Source organism: Malus sylvestris, chromosome 15 (assembly GCF_916048215.2).
Source record: "Malus sylvestris chromosome 15, drMalSylv7.2, whole genome shotgun sequence".
Taxonomy (NCBI): Eukaryota; Viridiplantae; Streptophyta; class Magnoliopsida; order Rosales; family Rosaceae; genus Malus; species Malus sylvestris.
The window spans coordinates 34,057,865-34,074,502 of record NC_062274.1 but is presented as its reverse complement, the minus strand read 5'-3'; the positions used below and the strand labels follow the sequence as shown (position 1 = coordinate 34,074,502).

The 16,638-nt window shown below is 38.7% G+C and overlaps 2 protein-coding genes across 3 annotated transcripts; one reads left to right on the top strand and one right to left on the bottom strand.

The window, feature by feature from the left end:
- The first annotated feature begins 2,831 nt into the window (after window positions 1–2,831).
- On the top strand, window positions 2,832–6,937 carry LOC126604240 (protein ALTERED PHOSPHATE STARVATION RESPONSE 1-like). The gene is made up of 6 exons (XM_050271399.1): window positions 2,832–3,209; window positions 3,428–4,509; window positions 4,627–4,704; window positions 5,175–5,389; window positions 5,807–6,030; window positions 6,178–6,937. The coding sequence occupies exons 2-6, from the start codon at window positions 3,495–3,497 to the stop codon at window positions 6,821–6,823; spliced, it is 2,178 nt and encodes a 725-aa protein (XP_050127356.1). The 5' UTR covers window positions 2,832–3,209; window positions 3,428–3,494; the 3' UTR covers window positions 6,824–6,937.
- Window positions 6,938–7,655: 718 nt separating this feature from the next.
- On the bottom strand, window positions 7,656–13,169 carry LOC126604241 (acyl-coenzyme A oxidase 2, peroxisomal-like). Of its 2 annotated transcripts, none has more exons than XM_050271400.1 (7): window positions 12,655–13,165; window positions 11,190–11,305; window positions 9,165–10,045; window positions 8,802–8,981; window positions 8,546–8,712; window positions 8,340–8,463; window positions 7,656–8,145 (listed from the first exon to the last, which is right to left on the bottom strand). In XM_050271400.1, exons 1-7 carry the CDS (start codon window positions 13,101–13,103, stop codon window positions 7,990–7,992), a joined length of 2,073 nt encoding a protein of 690 aa, XP_050127357.1. In that variant the 5' UTR covers window positions 13,104–13,165; the 3' UTR covers window positions 7,656–7,989. The 2 variants fall into 2 exon arrangements, 1 of the variants encoding a protein (XP_050127357.1); XR_007616529.1 differs by having other exon boundaries at window positions 7,974–8,145; window positions 8,546–8,597; window positions 12,655–13,169.
- Window positions 13,170–16,638: the final 3,469 nt, after the last annotated feature.

Sequence of the window (16,638 nt, the reverse complement as noted above, 5' to 3'; positions counted from 1 at the left end):
ACTTGACCATGCCCGAAACTACAAGTAAGCTTCAAGTGAAATTGATACATTACCTTGTGCATCTTCATCGGTTAAAGATACCACCCATGGATGGAGGAAAAGTACTTCCAGAGAAGATGACACATCTACATGAGACAGATAAGGCAAGTGAAAATGATACCACACTTCGGTACTTAGAAGTTTCGTGATTACTCAATAGCTTGGATTTTGCAAGTCCCCAACCGGGGAGCTTCCCTCACTCGGGAACTTAGGGGAGCACTGTTTGTACCATACTTGACCAATCTCGAAACTACTGAGCACCGGTCAACGTTATACCATCAAGGACCTATAAGAGTTTCCCTCCAACCAGGAGGCCAATCATAGCGTGACACATGTCGACATCAGAAGCTAATCATAACGCAACACGTGTCAACATCGGAAGCCAATCACAACATGACACGTGTCAATGTTAGAATGAAACTAGAAACTCTCTTCTATAAATTGAGATCATTCTCTCACAATATTTCTGAATGTCATTTGTACTAAATCATTCACTAGTACTCACAAAAGGAGAGCTTAAACCTATGTACTTGTGTAAACCCTTCACAATTAATGAGAACTCCTCTACTCCATGGACATAGCCAATCTGAGTGAACCACGTACATCTTGTGTTTGCTTCCCTGTCTCTATCCATTTACATACTTATCCACACTAGTGCTGGAGCAATCTAGCGAAAGTCACAAACTTAACACTTTCTGTTGTACCAAAGTCCTCATTGATTTTGTGCATCAACATAAGATATTTGGAAGATAGCCTCTATGCTAAAAAAACTTGGATTTAAACCCCTTTGATGTACTCCGTTAGCAAATTTAATATGGGGTCACTGGATTCATTCGCCACCTGAAAGTCAATAGCACCAAAAGCTCCATTCCGAAAACATACTTTGTTTCCTCCACCTAATCACAATCACGAGAAATCCAATAAACACAATAGTCTAACAATTTCACAAACACTCAAATTACAAATGAAAATTTACACGTACTTGCAAATCTAAGAAAAGGGGCACATGAGTCTCCTCCACTTTGGCGGCCAACAAGATGCAGGCGATGGCGACGAGTTGACTCATCCACTGCTTGCCTCTTTGAAACGGCCGGCTGGCAATGAACCTATCAAAGTAGTTCACAGCCAGAATGGCGGTCAAAAAGGAGAAGCCATAGTGTGCCCTTACACTCAGAATCCACTCAACCACCTCCTTCCAAGCTGCCATCAAAGACCCATATGAGATTTCTCCATTGAAACACAAATGGGTTTGTTCCTCTTTGGAGATTAGAGAGGAAAGTTCATCATTTTCCTAGAACATATCACTTTCCAGGAAAATCAAATGATGTCTCCCAAATCTTCCTCAAATCCTTCTTCGCAGAATAATAAAGGATCGAACTCCATTGGAGGGTTTTGGAGCTCTTGGGGTTCTTCTTGTAGAACCATCTTCTTTGGAGAAGAAGAGAAGAAAAGCTTTGGTCATTGCACAAAAAGAACAAGGGAAAGAGAAGAGGTTGAGCTATGAGTCCGTTCCCTTCTCTCTCTTTACTTTTTTAGGAGAGAGAGCGCCTGAAAAATCATTTTTAACGTATAGTTAACGGAAAAAATCACTTTTGGACTAAATTTGCCAACGGAGTACATCACAGGGATTTAAACCCGAGTTTTTTTTGCACAGGGGCTATCTTTCGAATACCTTATGACCACATGAATCATTTATCCGATTTGGCCTATAAATAAATAAAAGGCTTATTCCATTTACGCCTTTTAAGTTTGAGCTGATTTTTAAAATGGTTAATGTGGTTTTAATTTTCTCATCTATGAGATTTTTAGGTCGTATGAATTTAAATATGGCTTACACATTAGCCCATACAAGGACCTCAAGCTCACCATATCATCCATTTAATGAATTATCAAGCAATTAATTAAACTGTAGATATTAGTTGATACAATTCTAATACTTTGCCATTCAATACTAGTATTCATCTTTACTTGTAAGTAAGAAGTTTTAGGTTCGAATCTCGTGGATAACTAATTTGATACCAAATTAGGTTGCTCATTGTGTGGCTTAGCCGAACTCTTCCCTCACTCTAGTGTAAAATATATCGTGTGCTAAAAAAAATTCCAATACCTTAAAATGTAATATAATATTTATTCAAAATTTAACGATTGTAAAATGTAGTTAACTCATAAATAAAAGTATCCATAATTTCCTCACATATGTTTTTTCTTTTTTGTATGCAGAAAGAAAAAGAACGTAATTTTCCCGATAAGCGGATTTTAAGCATCTAAACCACCATTTCTATGGAAAGGGATCCCTTTCCACTAAATCCACTTAGTTTGGGATTCAGACAGTTGAATTTTAATGTATGCTTACCATACACTTAATAATTTGTTACGTGTCATTTCACTTAACTTTAGTTAATTTTTTTTTTAAATTGAGAAAGTAACATTTAATGTGAAAGTTAACTAAAGTTAGATAAAAGAACATGTGACAGATGATTAGGTGCATGGAAATGAGAGATTTTTGAGTGTGACTGAAATATAATGGTAAACCATGTATTATTATACAAATGGTGATATATGTGTGTTAAAAAATTAATAACTCAAAAAATAAAATTTTTCATCACTTATATAAAAACACGTAATGTATTACTCGTGTTTTAGTCATACTAGAAACTTTCTCTATAGAGAGAGCATACAACAGTAATAAGAAAAATGCTAAAAAAAAAAAAAAAAAAAAAAAAAAAAAAAAAAAAAAAAAACAGAAAAAGTTGGGAGGGTTTTTCCCATAGGTTACAAGAAATCAGACACACACTACGAGGGCCTTTGCTAGCTTGCTCACCTCTTCTCCTCTGTGGCCAACTACACTGTACTGCACCAGTCGCCAGATTCCCCTCTCTCTCTCTCTCTCTCTCTCTCTCTCTCTCTGCTTTACCTTTTCACATTTTCTTGACCTTTGTCCATTCGTTCAGAGGACCCTCCACCCGTAAAAGCCCTCTGAGACGTGCAGTTTCTATTTTTCCTTTATTTTTTTCTTAATTTCTGTGTGTATATGTGTGGAGGAGTGAGCCTTTGGCATTCATTGCATTCAAGCAGTTGGGGTTTGAAGTTTTCCGTTAATGGCTTCTCTTTGATGACCCCCAATCACTCGAACACGTTGCCGCTGCTCTCTTCCTTCCTTTCCTTTCCTTGTAAGAAAATAACTACTCCTCTCCTCCTCTGACACCTCTCTGCGCTTTTTACTCTCAGCGATTTTCCCCAACTGGGTTTTTCATTTACTGCAAAACCCACATTTTCTTTTGGGTTTTGGGGTTTAAAGGGAGGGTTTTTCTCTGTTTATTCACAGATTTTATTGAAAAGTTGAGCTCTTTGTGCTTCCGGTGTAATGGGTTCTCTTTCCTTTTAAAAGGTCTTGTTTGGTTGCTGAGAAAATGAGCGTTCTTTCGTGAACTGGGTCGCCAAATTTTCCGTCAAAAATGGGTGCTACCAACTCTAAAATCGAGAAGGACGAAGCTCTGCGGCTGTGCAGAGAGCGTAAGAGATTCATCAAGCAAGCAATCGATTCGAGGTATGCATTAGCAGCTTCTCATGTATCTTACACTAACTCTCTTAGAAACATTGGCATTGCCCTCCGCCGTCACGCCGAGGCTGAGGTGTTGATAGAGTCGTCCCTCTCCACCTCAGACAAGACCCCTTCGCACTCCTCCTACCCCTCTCCCTCGCCTTCGCCTTTGGCCGACGCTTCGGACTCACCTATGCGCAATGAGATGCTGGTTTTGCCTCCTGCGGTGAGGTTGAGCTATATGACGTCAGGGGGTGGTGCAGCTGTGACTGTAAGGTTCAATCCGGTTAGCAGTAGTTATGTGGATGAGGATATTTCATTGCCGCCGCCTCCTCCTCCTCTGCCGGATGAAGATTCGTCTTGGGATTATTTTGATCCTGTTGATGAGAGTGAGAGCTTTAGGTTTGTGGGAAATAGTGGAGTGGATGTGAATTTTGATGATATCAAAGGGTGGAGACAGGGGAGGAGTGAAGAAGCTAGTCATAGTGTGGAGGAGAGGGGTAGATGGGCAAAGGTTGGAATAGATGGAAGTAATGAACATTATGAAGTTTCTGGTAATTCAGTGAATCGAAACGATAGTAGTGTGGATGGTAACGCGAATTCGCTAAACTCGGGAGTTGATGGGTCTCTGCAAACAGGCAATGGTGAAGGGAGACGGTCAGTCGAGGGACGTAATGCCAACGGCGGAGCTAGAAGTTTGACAGGCAAAGTTGGAGTTGAACAGTCTGGACCGTCTGGTTCAAAGAGGGAGAAGAACTTTTGTGCAGAAAGAGAGGACCCTTCAGAGTTTATTACTCACAGAGCTAAAGATTTTCTTTCGAGCATAAAGGATATCGAGCACCGCTTTTTTAGAGCTGCAGAATCAGGAAGAGAGGTCTCCAGGATGCTTGAGTCAAACAAAATAAGGGTTGGGTATTCGGAGGCGAAAGGTAAACTTTTTTATGTTGGTTGAAGAATGTTGCATGTCTATTGATAATTTTAGTTGTCCCATTTTTTTTCTTGTTTGTGCTTGATAAACTCTATGACTATTGATTGTTGTATTGTAGGCACATCATCTGCTTCGGCTTTTTTCGTGGCTTTCCAGCTCGTTTTCTGCCCGGGAAAGACTGCACTTGTTTCTCATGGTAAGTTGTTGCAATTGGTGAATCGCAACCTAATTACCAGTCCAGTAAGTAATTTAGGTTTTGGACATGGATACATCTTTAACAATTGCAGGAATTTCCTTTTTCCTATACTGACTTATGTAACTTTGTAGGCTAAGGTCTTTTCCCTTGACTCGTCACTTTTTGGTTTTGTTGAGTCCTAGTAATCCTTTGATCGGTCGAACGTCTTTTATGTTAAGGCTAGAAGTTGTATCTCTAGCACAATGATCAGATAAACACAGTTCATCCATTTAATTTTGTGATATATGTATTCTGTGTGAAAGCATTCAAATTTGTTCTGTGGCATTTATTGTGTAATCAGCTGGCTCACTTTAGTTACATGCATCGTTTGCATCACAAATGAAGCCGCACTCAACTGAGTACTACTCTTTCCCAGATTGATTAGAATCTCCCTTTCTGACCATAAGATCTGTGATCGTAATGTTTTGTAGATGCTGCTCAACATGGAACAAAAATTATTACTTGGAAGCGGTCAACATCTTCGAAGTCATCCTCATCAAGGAATCCTCTTGCCACAGCATCAAAAGATGATGCTGACGACAGTGGCAGTGATTTTATTGAAGAGTTTTGTATGATTGCCGGAAGTCATTCCTCCACTCTGGAGAGACTATATGCCTGGGAAAGAAAACTCTATGACGAAGTAAAGGTACTTTTGTTGATGCCCTGCAGTTTTTTTTTTTTTTTTTTTTTTGTATAGATACATGTTTTCTTGTATCTATTGATTTCTATAATCTATTGTCGCATTCTTTTAGACAAACTTCCTTGTGATCTGCTTACCCTTATTCAAGCATCAGATAATCTTCTTATGTGCCTTTGAATGCTCATGAATTTGACCTATAACCTCGTAGTTATAAAACCATGAATATAAACTGCAAGCTTCTAGTCATGGGGATATGGAGTAGGTATTGCGGGAAACATCAATTTGTAATTGTATTTTGTGAACCGTATTTCTCTCTAACATTAAGTACAGGAGAAAAGATAGTGATAAAGTTTGTGTATTATGCATTTGGTTTTATAGCGTTTTTGTTGAATCATCTCATCATTTTTATTTTGGTTCTTGTAGGCAAGTGAATCTATCAGGAAGGTGTATGACCGAAAGTGTGATCAGCTTAGGAATCAATTTGCAAAGGATTGTAGCAGTCAAGTTATTGATAAAACCCGGGCGATAGTGAAGGATCTACATTCACGAATAAGAGTGGCAATTCATGCTGTTGATTCAATATCGAAGCGGATTGAGAAAATGAGAGATGAAGAATTGTATCCACAACTCTTGGAACTTACTCAGGGGTAAGTAGGATCATGTTGTTCTCGTAACTGAGACGTTGGAAAAAAAAAACTCCAATAACCACAAGATTATCTTCCAACTCTTGAAATTCATATTATTTGTTTCAAAGCATCACTAACCTTGGATTGATGAACGGTGTTTTTGTGTAGATTGACAGGAATGTGGAAGGCCATGCTTGAATGCCATCATGCGCAATATATAACCATCTCACTGGCATATCATTCAAAGAGCTCAACGTCGTCCCAAGGAGATTCCCGTAGGCAGATAATGGCTCAACTTTTGGATGAGATTGAATGTTTCGGCCTAAGCTTTGCAAATTGGATCAACAGCCATACGTCATATGTGGAAGCTCTCAATGGTTGGCTGCAAAACTGCATCATGCAACCACGGGAGCGTACCAAAAGCAGAAGGCCATTTTCCCCTCGTCGAGCTGTAGCCCCACCTATATTTGTTCTCTTTCGAGACTGGGCAGCTGGGATCAGAGCATTGCCTTCTAACGAACTTACTGATGCAATCAGAACCTTCTTATCAGATCTGCGTCATTTGATGGAAAAACAAGCAGTCACACAGAAAAACCAGGGGACAGCTGATGCAAACAACGGAGAAGCAGAGAACAAAGCAGAAAACAGCGAAGAATCATCTCCAAACTTGAGCTGCATGCATGCAAGCTTGGCAAGGGTTCTCGATGGACTCACCAAATTTTCGGAGGCATCGCTGAAGATGTATGAAGATATCAGATACAAAAGCGAAGCAGCTCGAATTGCATATCTCAACTTCAGGCCTGTTAGATACTGAGTTTATGTAATTATAAACATATAATCATCTCTTGAATTTGTGACTGGATACAGGTTTGTAAAGTTGAATTGTTGCAAATAGCTTTGGGGAGGAAAAAGTACAAGTTTTTGGGCAGTGCGTTCAATTTTACAACTGAATTAGCACGAGTTTTCAGCCAATATTTAACTAGTATGTTTTTCTCGGCGATTGGTTTTATTAGTATACCATCTAGTCTCTGATGATACTTAAATTTTTTGGAGTCCCATTCTCTTGATCACTAGGTGACTTAAGAATCTCGATTCATGGTCGCTCAACCTTGAATTTTATGTCAAGGGGTGTGATTTAAACATTAAAGTACATTCACTCATTCTTTACCCTTGATCTCAAATCCAAGAGAACATGAATTTCTTGGTCGCTATGTGATCAAGAGAGCATTTTTGTCATTTTGGACCTCTTTATGGGGTATCAAAAACCACAGCCAAATCCAAAAGAACCCGAAAAGGGAAAAACTGTTGAGTGAGTTCTTTTGCTGAAGTTATGGGAAATTGGGATTACTAGCCGTTTTACAAATACACCAACCAAAATTAGTCATGCTCTCATAACGCAATCCCTATTAGCCCTCTTTGATGAAAATACCCTCAAGTTTAAAATCTCTTACTAAAAAATAGTGTCAGTAATGTATTAATATTGTGTCAATAATGTATCAAATAATCTATCAATATCGTGTTGAAAATGTATTAATACTGTGTCGTGTCGATAATATATTAACTTTGAGAATATTTTTGCCAAAAAAGAGTGGGTTTGCAAAAGGGGCTACTTCGCAAGTTAATGAATTCACGATTTACAGGACATATTTTAGCACACAGAGACGGCATAATATTTACATCAAGAACCAATTGCCTTTTGAATAAGACATGCTGTTTGATAATTTTACAAAACTACTACAACATTATATACCTGCATTGTGAGAGCTATCATCCACCTTTTTCCCTACCAACTCGCATAACAACAAAAAAACCTTATCCCACTAAGAGGGTCAGCTATACGAATCAACGACATTGCGCTCGGTTCTGCCTAAATACGATTTTTTTTTAAAGCAAATATTATTTTCGAAACTTACAGTAAGAAAAACATGAACTCCCTTTCCTGCTTTCTTTTTTCTTAAAAAGGAACAAAATCGGTGGGAATCAAAATCCGACATAGTGTGTGTAGTGTGAGTAGGCATCTGACTGCATTGCAATCGGGGCTCTTGTAACATAATCTGGAATGTCAAATGCGTCTACAAGTTCCTTTGCTATATTTCTCACCTGAAAACTCAGGTACTCCATCAGTTTGTGAATTGCCTGCGCAAACAGAAACAAGAATTCAGTCGAATTTGAATTTTTACGGCATTTCCTCAAAGACATGTAGGATGCATTCAATGTTACTTCTGTCGTATTCGGGCTTAAATACATTTTCCATAATCCTGCATCAAAGTGATAGCATAAACCGTAGAATTACAGGAAATATTTCTTCTTTTCATGCTTCATAGGAATACCTTAGCTTTGTTTGGTGCGACATAATCAACATTACGATAGGTTCCTATGTCTTTCCAAATGCGCTCCAAGGCATAAAGATCACAGACGAGTTTCAGAGCAGCTCGAGAACTTGGATCTGGACACCTGGCAAATAAATAACCCATTTTAGAAACTCAAAATCATAATGGAAAGAAACGAATGAAAGTAACAGAGATCTAAGAATTACTTCTGGACAGCTTCAACAAACTTGGCAAGGATGACAGACTCAATGTGGGACTCTGCAAGAGTCAAAAGGTGATTTAAGCATCTATTCCATGCACCAAAACTGCCAAGAGTTTTGGAATGCTTGCGCAGTCTTACTGCAACACTTTGAAGTAATCGAGAAGTTCGGTACTGCCAGAGGACAATTATGTGACAAGAGTTTCAGTTTTGTTATATACACTAAGACAGGATTTTGATCATAAAACCAAGTAAAAACTCACTCTGAAAGCATCCAACTGGAACTTAGGATCTCGCAAATGGTCTTCACTTTCCCATCGAGCAGTCACTGGATTTGGCTGGGACAGATATGAGTTCATGGACTCTCTGAGGTAGCTCCATGTGACTGTGAGTGTCCCGCCTTGAAATTTCTCCTTATATTGCTTCAACAGATCACCAGCAACCTGTGTCACCAGTGAAAACTAGTGTGTAATTGCTTATGGAAAATGTATGTCATCTCTTGTTCTAACACTTCATGCTCAAATGGTTTGGGCACCCATAATGTTCTATCCTATGAAAAATTCCAGATCATAAAATAAAATAGAAAATTCCAAGCGAGGGTGTAAAGAATGTGATTTGTTCAGAACCTGTTGTAGGAGCACTGTATTGTCCCCTTCAAACGTCTGAAAAATGTCATGGTCATTCCTCAAGCTACCAAAGCGGTTGACAGAAGCATACCCATGGCCTCCACAAGCTTCCCTGCAGATACTCAATGACTTTGCTGTATATGCCGTCACATAAGCCTTGAGCCCTGCTGAAAGGGAATGGACGTCACCCACCAATTGTTCATCATGAGACTTTTTCATCTCTGAATATTTCTCCACCAAATGCAACGTGGCAAAATGCAATGCATAAGTTGAAGCCAGCATTGGCATTAACTTGTGTTGTTGGGACTGATAATCAAGAATACTGACTTCAGGTTGCTTGGAAGGACCAAACTGCTGTCGCAGTAGAGAGTATCGGATTGCAATTGTGGCGGCGACCTTGAGGACACTAACTGAAGAATATGCAAGACCGACCCTCCCACCTACAAGTTCCCCTAGAGTGGCAGCAAATCTTTTATTTATAGATGGTAAGCTACTTGTGTATTTCCCATCCCGGGAGACATCTCCGAATCGATTAAGAAGATTATCACGAGGGATTCTCACTGACCGGAATCTTAATGCTCCATTGTCTACCCCATTCAGACCCACCTTGTGGCCACAATCCTGTATCTCAATCCCTGGAAGAGTTTGGTGGGTCTTGAAATCTCTTATTGGCACAATGAAGCCATGGACACCCATATCAGTAAAACCTTTTGTGTCATGAGTCGGCAACATCAGCTTAGCAAAAACAGTAGCAAACTTTCCATGAACGGCAGCATTGCCAATCCACCATTTGATTGCCCCATCATTGGGTGTGTCGATTATAAATTCATCTGTGATTGGATCAAAAGTTGCCACTGTTTGAAGACCTTGAACATTTGAGCCTTAGGCACAGAAAAAGGAATAATGAAAACAGTTAAGATATGAATTCTAGATTTAGTAATACACAACAGTACCTGAGAAATAAAAAGCATAAAATGAAAAACAACAAAGAAAATCTGAATCAAAAGATGATAGAGAATCACAATGAACCAGTCTCTTCTTAAAAAAGTTAAAGGGTAGTGGTATCCACCAATGTTATAAAATGCAATGACGAAGCCAAGGCGTTTGATGGATAGTCCCACCTAGTCAAATGCCTTGAGGCTTAAGGCGCCACCTCATGGGACCTAAAATTATTAATATATACATATATTAATATTATATATAATCTAATCAACAATAGAGTCAAAATCAAACATTATAGAGGAAAAAACAACAATCAATAAAATAATTTCTTCACTGCAGGTGAGAAACCTTAACCTTAAATGAAAAAAGCCCCAGCTAACGCCTTGACCACACCTAGGCAAGTTTAAGCCTACTCCCACTGGGCAGAGGCATTTTCTTCACTGCGCTGCCTAGGCACGCCTCAAGGCTTGTTTTTACAACTCTGCACACCCCTTTTTACCTTTCACACACACCTCTCAATTTTCGGCCATCAGATTGAATGAATTGAAGAGGATCAAGGGGCAAAAATTTACAGGGGATGTGTGGGAGGTAAAAAAAGGTTGTGCGGGTAGCACCGGTGCACCACCCAAATTAAAATGGATAACTATCACCAATAAATCAAAGATTCAAAAGTGGATGGGCGTTGGTTGTTATAAATATTTTAGCACCCTGTCTATATCAACTCTAACACTCCAAACAAAGTAACTAAAAAGTTATCAAGATAAATCTTGGAAAACTATCTTCATAATCATGCCTAATAAAAGTTTTCTCATTGGATGGTTTATTGAACATGATTCGACCTTCTCATGATAATACTACTAATTAAGAATTACAATCTGTGGTTTCACGAAAATAAAAACTGTAAAAAGTAGATGCTTTTAAATGTCTATATATATGTGTGTGGGGCACACCAACCATTCCACAAAATCACACAATGAATGTATGGATAAACTTATAATGTCCCAGCATTAAGCATCGCTGTAATATCAGCTTAGGCAAAAGGAAGGAAACAAGTAAAAGAATGGGAGTAGCAGAATAGCTCACCATGATGCAGTTCAGTCATAGCAAAACAACCTGGATACTCCAGATTGTCGATACCATCAAAATACATATCCTTGTGCTTTTTAGTTCCTAAGTTAAGTACAGAACCTCCCCAAAGGCTGCAAAATTAATAAAAAAATCAGTCACGCCAAGATACATGATGTAAAGCTAGTGCAATTAGGCATCATGCTGCGTTTCAGGCATACAAGCACTGGAGAAAAGAGGCCCCATAACAAGTCCTTGTCAATTTAAGAGCCATGTAATCACATCATTTGAATCCAAGCACCAAATATCAGCAATAAAGCATGTGATCTTTGAACAATGGCGAACTCTGCGGGCCTTCCACTTTAATGGAACTTTCTGCCTTTCAAAATCCATTGCAGTTCTCGTATTCAAAGCCAAAATTATAATAGAATTTCTACCTTCCAATTTTTCTGTAACCTTCCCCATCTCAGAACGTTATAATTGCACAATTGCCCCTTGTTCACGATCTTTCTGTATGGTTTCAAATTGTTCTTTAAATTTTATTTTTCTGTTATATTCCCAATCTTGACTCAGTCCACCTTAAGCCCGTTCTATTAACTTATATTTTAAGCACCCTCCCTCAGAAAGGGCATCCAACATGTGAACTATATGTAATAAATAGGGAAAGACAGAGCAATAGGAAAATTTGAGCACCAGACTTCCTCTCCCCAGCATGAAAATTTTTGTTGGGTAATCACGGCCCCAAATTATAAGAATTTTTAGTGTGGTCCAACACTCTCGTTTTAGTCCAACAGTTTTGTTCATAGACATGGCATAGCACTTCAAAATAACAAACTAACTCATCCAACTCCAATTTATTGGTCGAAATCCTTGTCAACCTCTTCCTCCTTTTGTTGGAACCATCAATTTAAAGGGATTTCACATTTGGTGACAAGCCATTAACTAAACACAACACCTAACAAGGGGCAACGAATGGGGTTACCGATCATACAAATTCGGTGCCCTTTATACTAAAATTTTCATGATGTAACTGCATTCGTCAGTGGTGCGTATACAATTGTAAGAGTACACCGAAACATGAACATCTACACAGCAACAATTCTGTATCTATTTACATCTCTAATGCTCATATCTTTCTACCGCAGTGTGAATGCGTCTGTATGCACATATTTAAGGCCCGTCTTACGGAGCGGTAACATATTAATTAGTGCAGTATCAATCAAATCATAAGCAATTACAATTTACAACACATATACACCATATATAATGATATAATCTACAAAGAACCAAAGCCATTCGATTCAAGGGTTAAATGATTTCGTGAAATCAAACAATCAAACAACACAAAACCAGCGTCAAAAACACCCTCAATTCCCCAAAATTCCCACCCAAACTTAATACACAAAGCGATCAGCAGCCAAAAATGCCACAAAAATCAATGAAAAAAGATGAGAGTAGTACTGTAGTAGTGGTAATCAATCACCTGTACTGCACCCCCATCTTAATCCCGAGAGACATGTCGACGCTGCCAACGGCCTCCAAAATAGCGAAGTACTTAGCCGGTTCATCAACGACGTACCTGAAAGGCCTGATCCCGGCCTCTCTCACCAACCCAACGAGCTGCTTCATACAAAGCTCCCGATGGTCGTCCTTCAAAATCTCCACCGGCGTCTGAAGCTCCGGCCGCTTGTTGAAGTAATCCAACACTCTGTCCTGGATTTCCCGGTGTTTTCCTCTCATGTAGTTTGAGAGGCTGCTCGTGTCCACCGTCAGCTTCGCCGCCTTGGCGCACTCCACCAGCCTAAGCTGCTGAGCGGTGTCGTTTTGGAGATATCGGTGATTAGGTGTCAGGTGTAAAGACAGCCGTTGGATGCGGCGGCTGACGGCCTGGGATTCGTCCTCCGCCGTTGGATCTGGTTGTGGACTCTGCATCTTTTTCTTTTTTTTTTATTGATTTCGGAGACGGAGAAATTAGGAGGAGGAGGTTGGCTGGTTCGTTTACTAATACGGCAATAGGTGATGACGTGGAGAAAGGTTACTTGTACGGAAAGTTGGCGGTTGGTATTGGCCCGCATTTCAAATATATAAATATAAATATATATATATATATTTTTTTTTTTTTTTTTTGAACTAAGTACTTATTTGTTTTTTTTTCCAACAAAATTTACGCACTTGTTGACATGCTAAACTAATTTGCTAGTTGAACTGGTAATAATGTCTAACCCAACCATCATAACGCCATATATGTCATAAATCATTCCAATAAATTGTAAATAACTTTGCATCCGTGATATTTGTTTTTTAGAGGCAAAAAAAATCTCGCTATATTAATCGCTTAGAGCGTGGCGCCTAATTCATGAATTGTGCATTACGTCCAAAATCCGAGGCCTATATCCTATGCTTCAAATTCCTCCTAGAGATACTTTAAAATTCGACTTTTTAGCTAAAATGGTTATTGAGATTGTCCACGATCAATCATTTTGATCGAAAAATTATGTTAAATAAGGATCAAAATAATAAAATAACCTTAAATTTAATAAACAATAAGCCAAAATGATATGATCAAAATTGAGGGTATTTTTATTATTTTATTCTTATTTTATGGAGATCTTTCATGGAATGACCAGAATGATTGATTATGGACAAAATCAGAGACCAATTCTATCTATTTCAAATCTCAAGGATTAAAGTGAGGAGTTATGCAAATCTCAATGACTATTTTGGTTAAAAAGCCTTAAAATTCTAAACCTGAAATCATCAACCCCAAACATTAACAAACCTAAACCTTCAAAGTCAACCCTGAGCTCTAAAAAAAAACTTTATAAAACTCTAAAGGAACTTTATAAAACTCTTAAAGAAATAAGTTTGAGGATAATATTTACTCACATTTAGTCACAATTCATTGGGACGATATTTTTCCTAAAATACTTAGTTGGGCATGATGTTTTTCTTTAAATATGGTATTGTTTTCTCCAAACATATGCCCAACTTGATATTTAATATGAATTTTGTTGCAGTCCTATTTAGAATAGGAATGTGATTGTGTAAATCCTAGGAAATATGGGAATGTATCTTATATTCCTATTAGGATTAGATTACCTATTAAATGTTGTAATCCTAAAGGGAAAGGTTTTACCCTTCCTACTACTATAAATAAAGGCACAATGGGGTGAGATAACACACACCCACAATTACACATCTCTCTATTCTTCTCTCTATTGCCGCACCCCCTCTCTCTCTAAAGCCTCCATAATTGTTCAGTAAATTATGCCTACAACACGTTATCAGTACGCTCTTGACGCTGCGCTGACAAGAGAGTTTGATCTTCAATATGGGGAGTATTATGTCTTTAATCATTCTTTTCATGATTAATTTAATTATTTTATTGAATTGATCTACATGCTATTGATTCAATTTAATTTTTCTATGTTGAACGTGATACAACGAATTGGAGATGCAATTTCGGCTTTCGGAGAAGGATCTTCTACAAATTCAAAGACTTATTCGTTTTCTGCTACTCATGTACACTTAAAATAAGGGAAGATATTTGAAACGGCCCATGAAACATGAAAATATTCCCCATGATGCATGAACCCCCTACATTTATATTTACCTTCCGATATATATATATATATATATATATATATATATATATATATTGTATATGTTTCATATATTTGTCAATATATATATATTTGTTTCATGCATTACGCAATAATTGCTATGTGGAATTTGTGAGTCAAAGAATCGAAAGAAATTAGAAGCATATTAGGGTTTTCCTAAACCCTAAAGGATTTGAAAAAAAAAATGAGGGAATCAGGACATGGTGCAACACACCACCGCACCATCATTGTGCAAATAATCACCAGGCCTATGCTTGGATTTTACCTCGGTAAGGCCTGTAGCCCTGAGCCTATGCACACTGGCCTTGGCCCGCAGCCATCCAACCTGCCCAATTGTCTGGGTTGTCCTCCCATACACACGCTGCAACCTTTTTGGTTGCTGGGTTTTGTTGCTCTGGCCCGCATACATATAGCCAGCATATGCTGGGCTTGTCCTTGAGCCACCCATACCCAAGCTCGTGACCTGCAGTCATTATGAGGCTGCTTTCACGCAGCCAGCCTTCGCTGGGATCCCCATGACAACCCACAGGCCAGCATGAGCTGAACCTGCCCGTGAACTCCCCACAGCCCAAAACCGATACCCAACTACGGCTGGGGTTTCGTTCCCTCCCCGGTAGCCTGCAGCCATACCCCGAGGCCCTTTTGGGCCTTGCCATTTTTACTCAAGGCACCCTGTGCCTTCCTTTTTTTTTTTCACAGCACCCATGGCCAAATTATTTTGGGGCATTTTTCAGCCCACAAGCTATTATTCTAGCATTCTAAAATAATTTAACCGTATGTTAATATTATTTAGCTTCTACAATCGACCCTGTATGACCCGATTTATTGAATTAATTAAAAGTGACCTGCAGTCCATTAATCTGATAATGAATCCAAAATTATTGACCTGAAGATCACTTTTGGACATTAACGATTCAATAATTTATTTCTCTTCTTTGAACCGTCATATACTTTCGTAGTAACGAAGCTCTCACACTTGAGTTCCCGAAGACAACTCAAATCCACTACACTAAGTTAGTATATTGCATTATGAGTTTCTTGCAGGAACCTCTCTTTTATGAACTAAATGTTCATAAACTAAATCAAACTTGTAGTTTCGAATTTAGTGCCTTTGAAACCAGAAGTTTTCATAAAACAATACACCCATGAAAACCCGACGTTTTTCATGAAAACCATGTCTTAGAACTCGAATTTTCTAACTTTGATACTTATGGATGATTCATTCCCATAAGACCAGTCACAAGTTTGATTTTCCTGATTTGGACGTTTCTAATAGAAACCACTTTATGTAGGGTACAAGATGTGAATCTCCACATGACTATTAAGAAGCTGAGAAATCATTGAAGCCAACAATGGCATGGAAGAGCTGAATAAGCCCTTGCCATGATCTTCATTCGAAGACTTATGCTCAAAGCATTACAAATGGAAGTACCTCCCGAACGAGGATTCCATGGCTCTTTGACTCGCTTCTACGGACCGTCTAATCATGAAAGATATTGCCCAAAGCAAACCATGATTACGTCCATGAATGAGTACAATTCTGAAGTTTATAAATCCGATCGAATTTTGACTGGAGAATACTTTTCTCGTCCTTCCTTGTTTCTAACTCGCCCTTGAAGCAACAGTGTAGATAGCGGAAGTTTATCAAATTCTCGAATCTGATTACTACCACAAACATGAGAGAAAGGTATGGACCCAGTTCGGCTGGAGTCTACCGAATGGCTCGACCCAGTTCGGTCAAAACCAAACCAAATGGTGATGCACTGCTTCGGCAGGGATACATTGAATGGCATATTCTTTCACAATACAATTTCGAGTTTGTGTTCACAAACATATTGTATAAT

Bases quoted from the DNA above. Each gene is read 5' to 3' on its own strand.
- LOC126604241 (XM_050271400.1), bottom strand. From the start codon at position 13,103: ATGCAGAGTCCACAACCAGATCCAACGGCGGAGGACGAATCCCAGGCC. The intron at 8,982-9,164 runs GTTCTGAACAAA...CTGGTGACACAG, and splicing joins ATACAGTGCTCCTACAACAG to GTTGCTGGTGATCTGTTGAA. The intron at 8,464-8,545 runs GTAATTCTTAGA...TTTATTTGCCAG, and splicing joins TTTGTTGAAGCTGTCCAGAA to GTGTCCAGATCCAAGTTCTC.
- LOC126604240 (XM_050271399.1), top strand. From the start codon at position 3,495: ATGGGTGCTACCAACTCTAAAATCGAGAAGGACGAAGCTCTGCGGCTG. The intron at 4,705-5,174 runs GTAAGTTGTTGC...AATGTTTTGTAG, and splicing joins GACTGCACTTGTTTCTCATG to ATGCTGCTCAACATGGAACA. The intron at 5,390-5,806 runs GTACTTTTGTTG...TGGTTCTTGTAG, and splicing joins AACTCTATGACGAAGTAAAG to GCAAGTGAATCTATCAGGAA.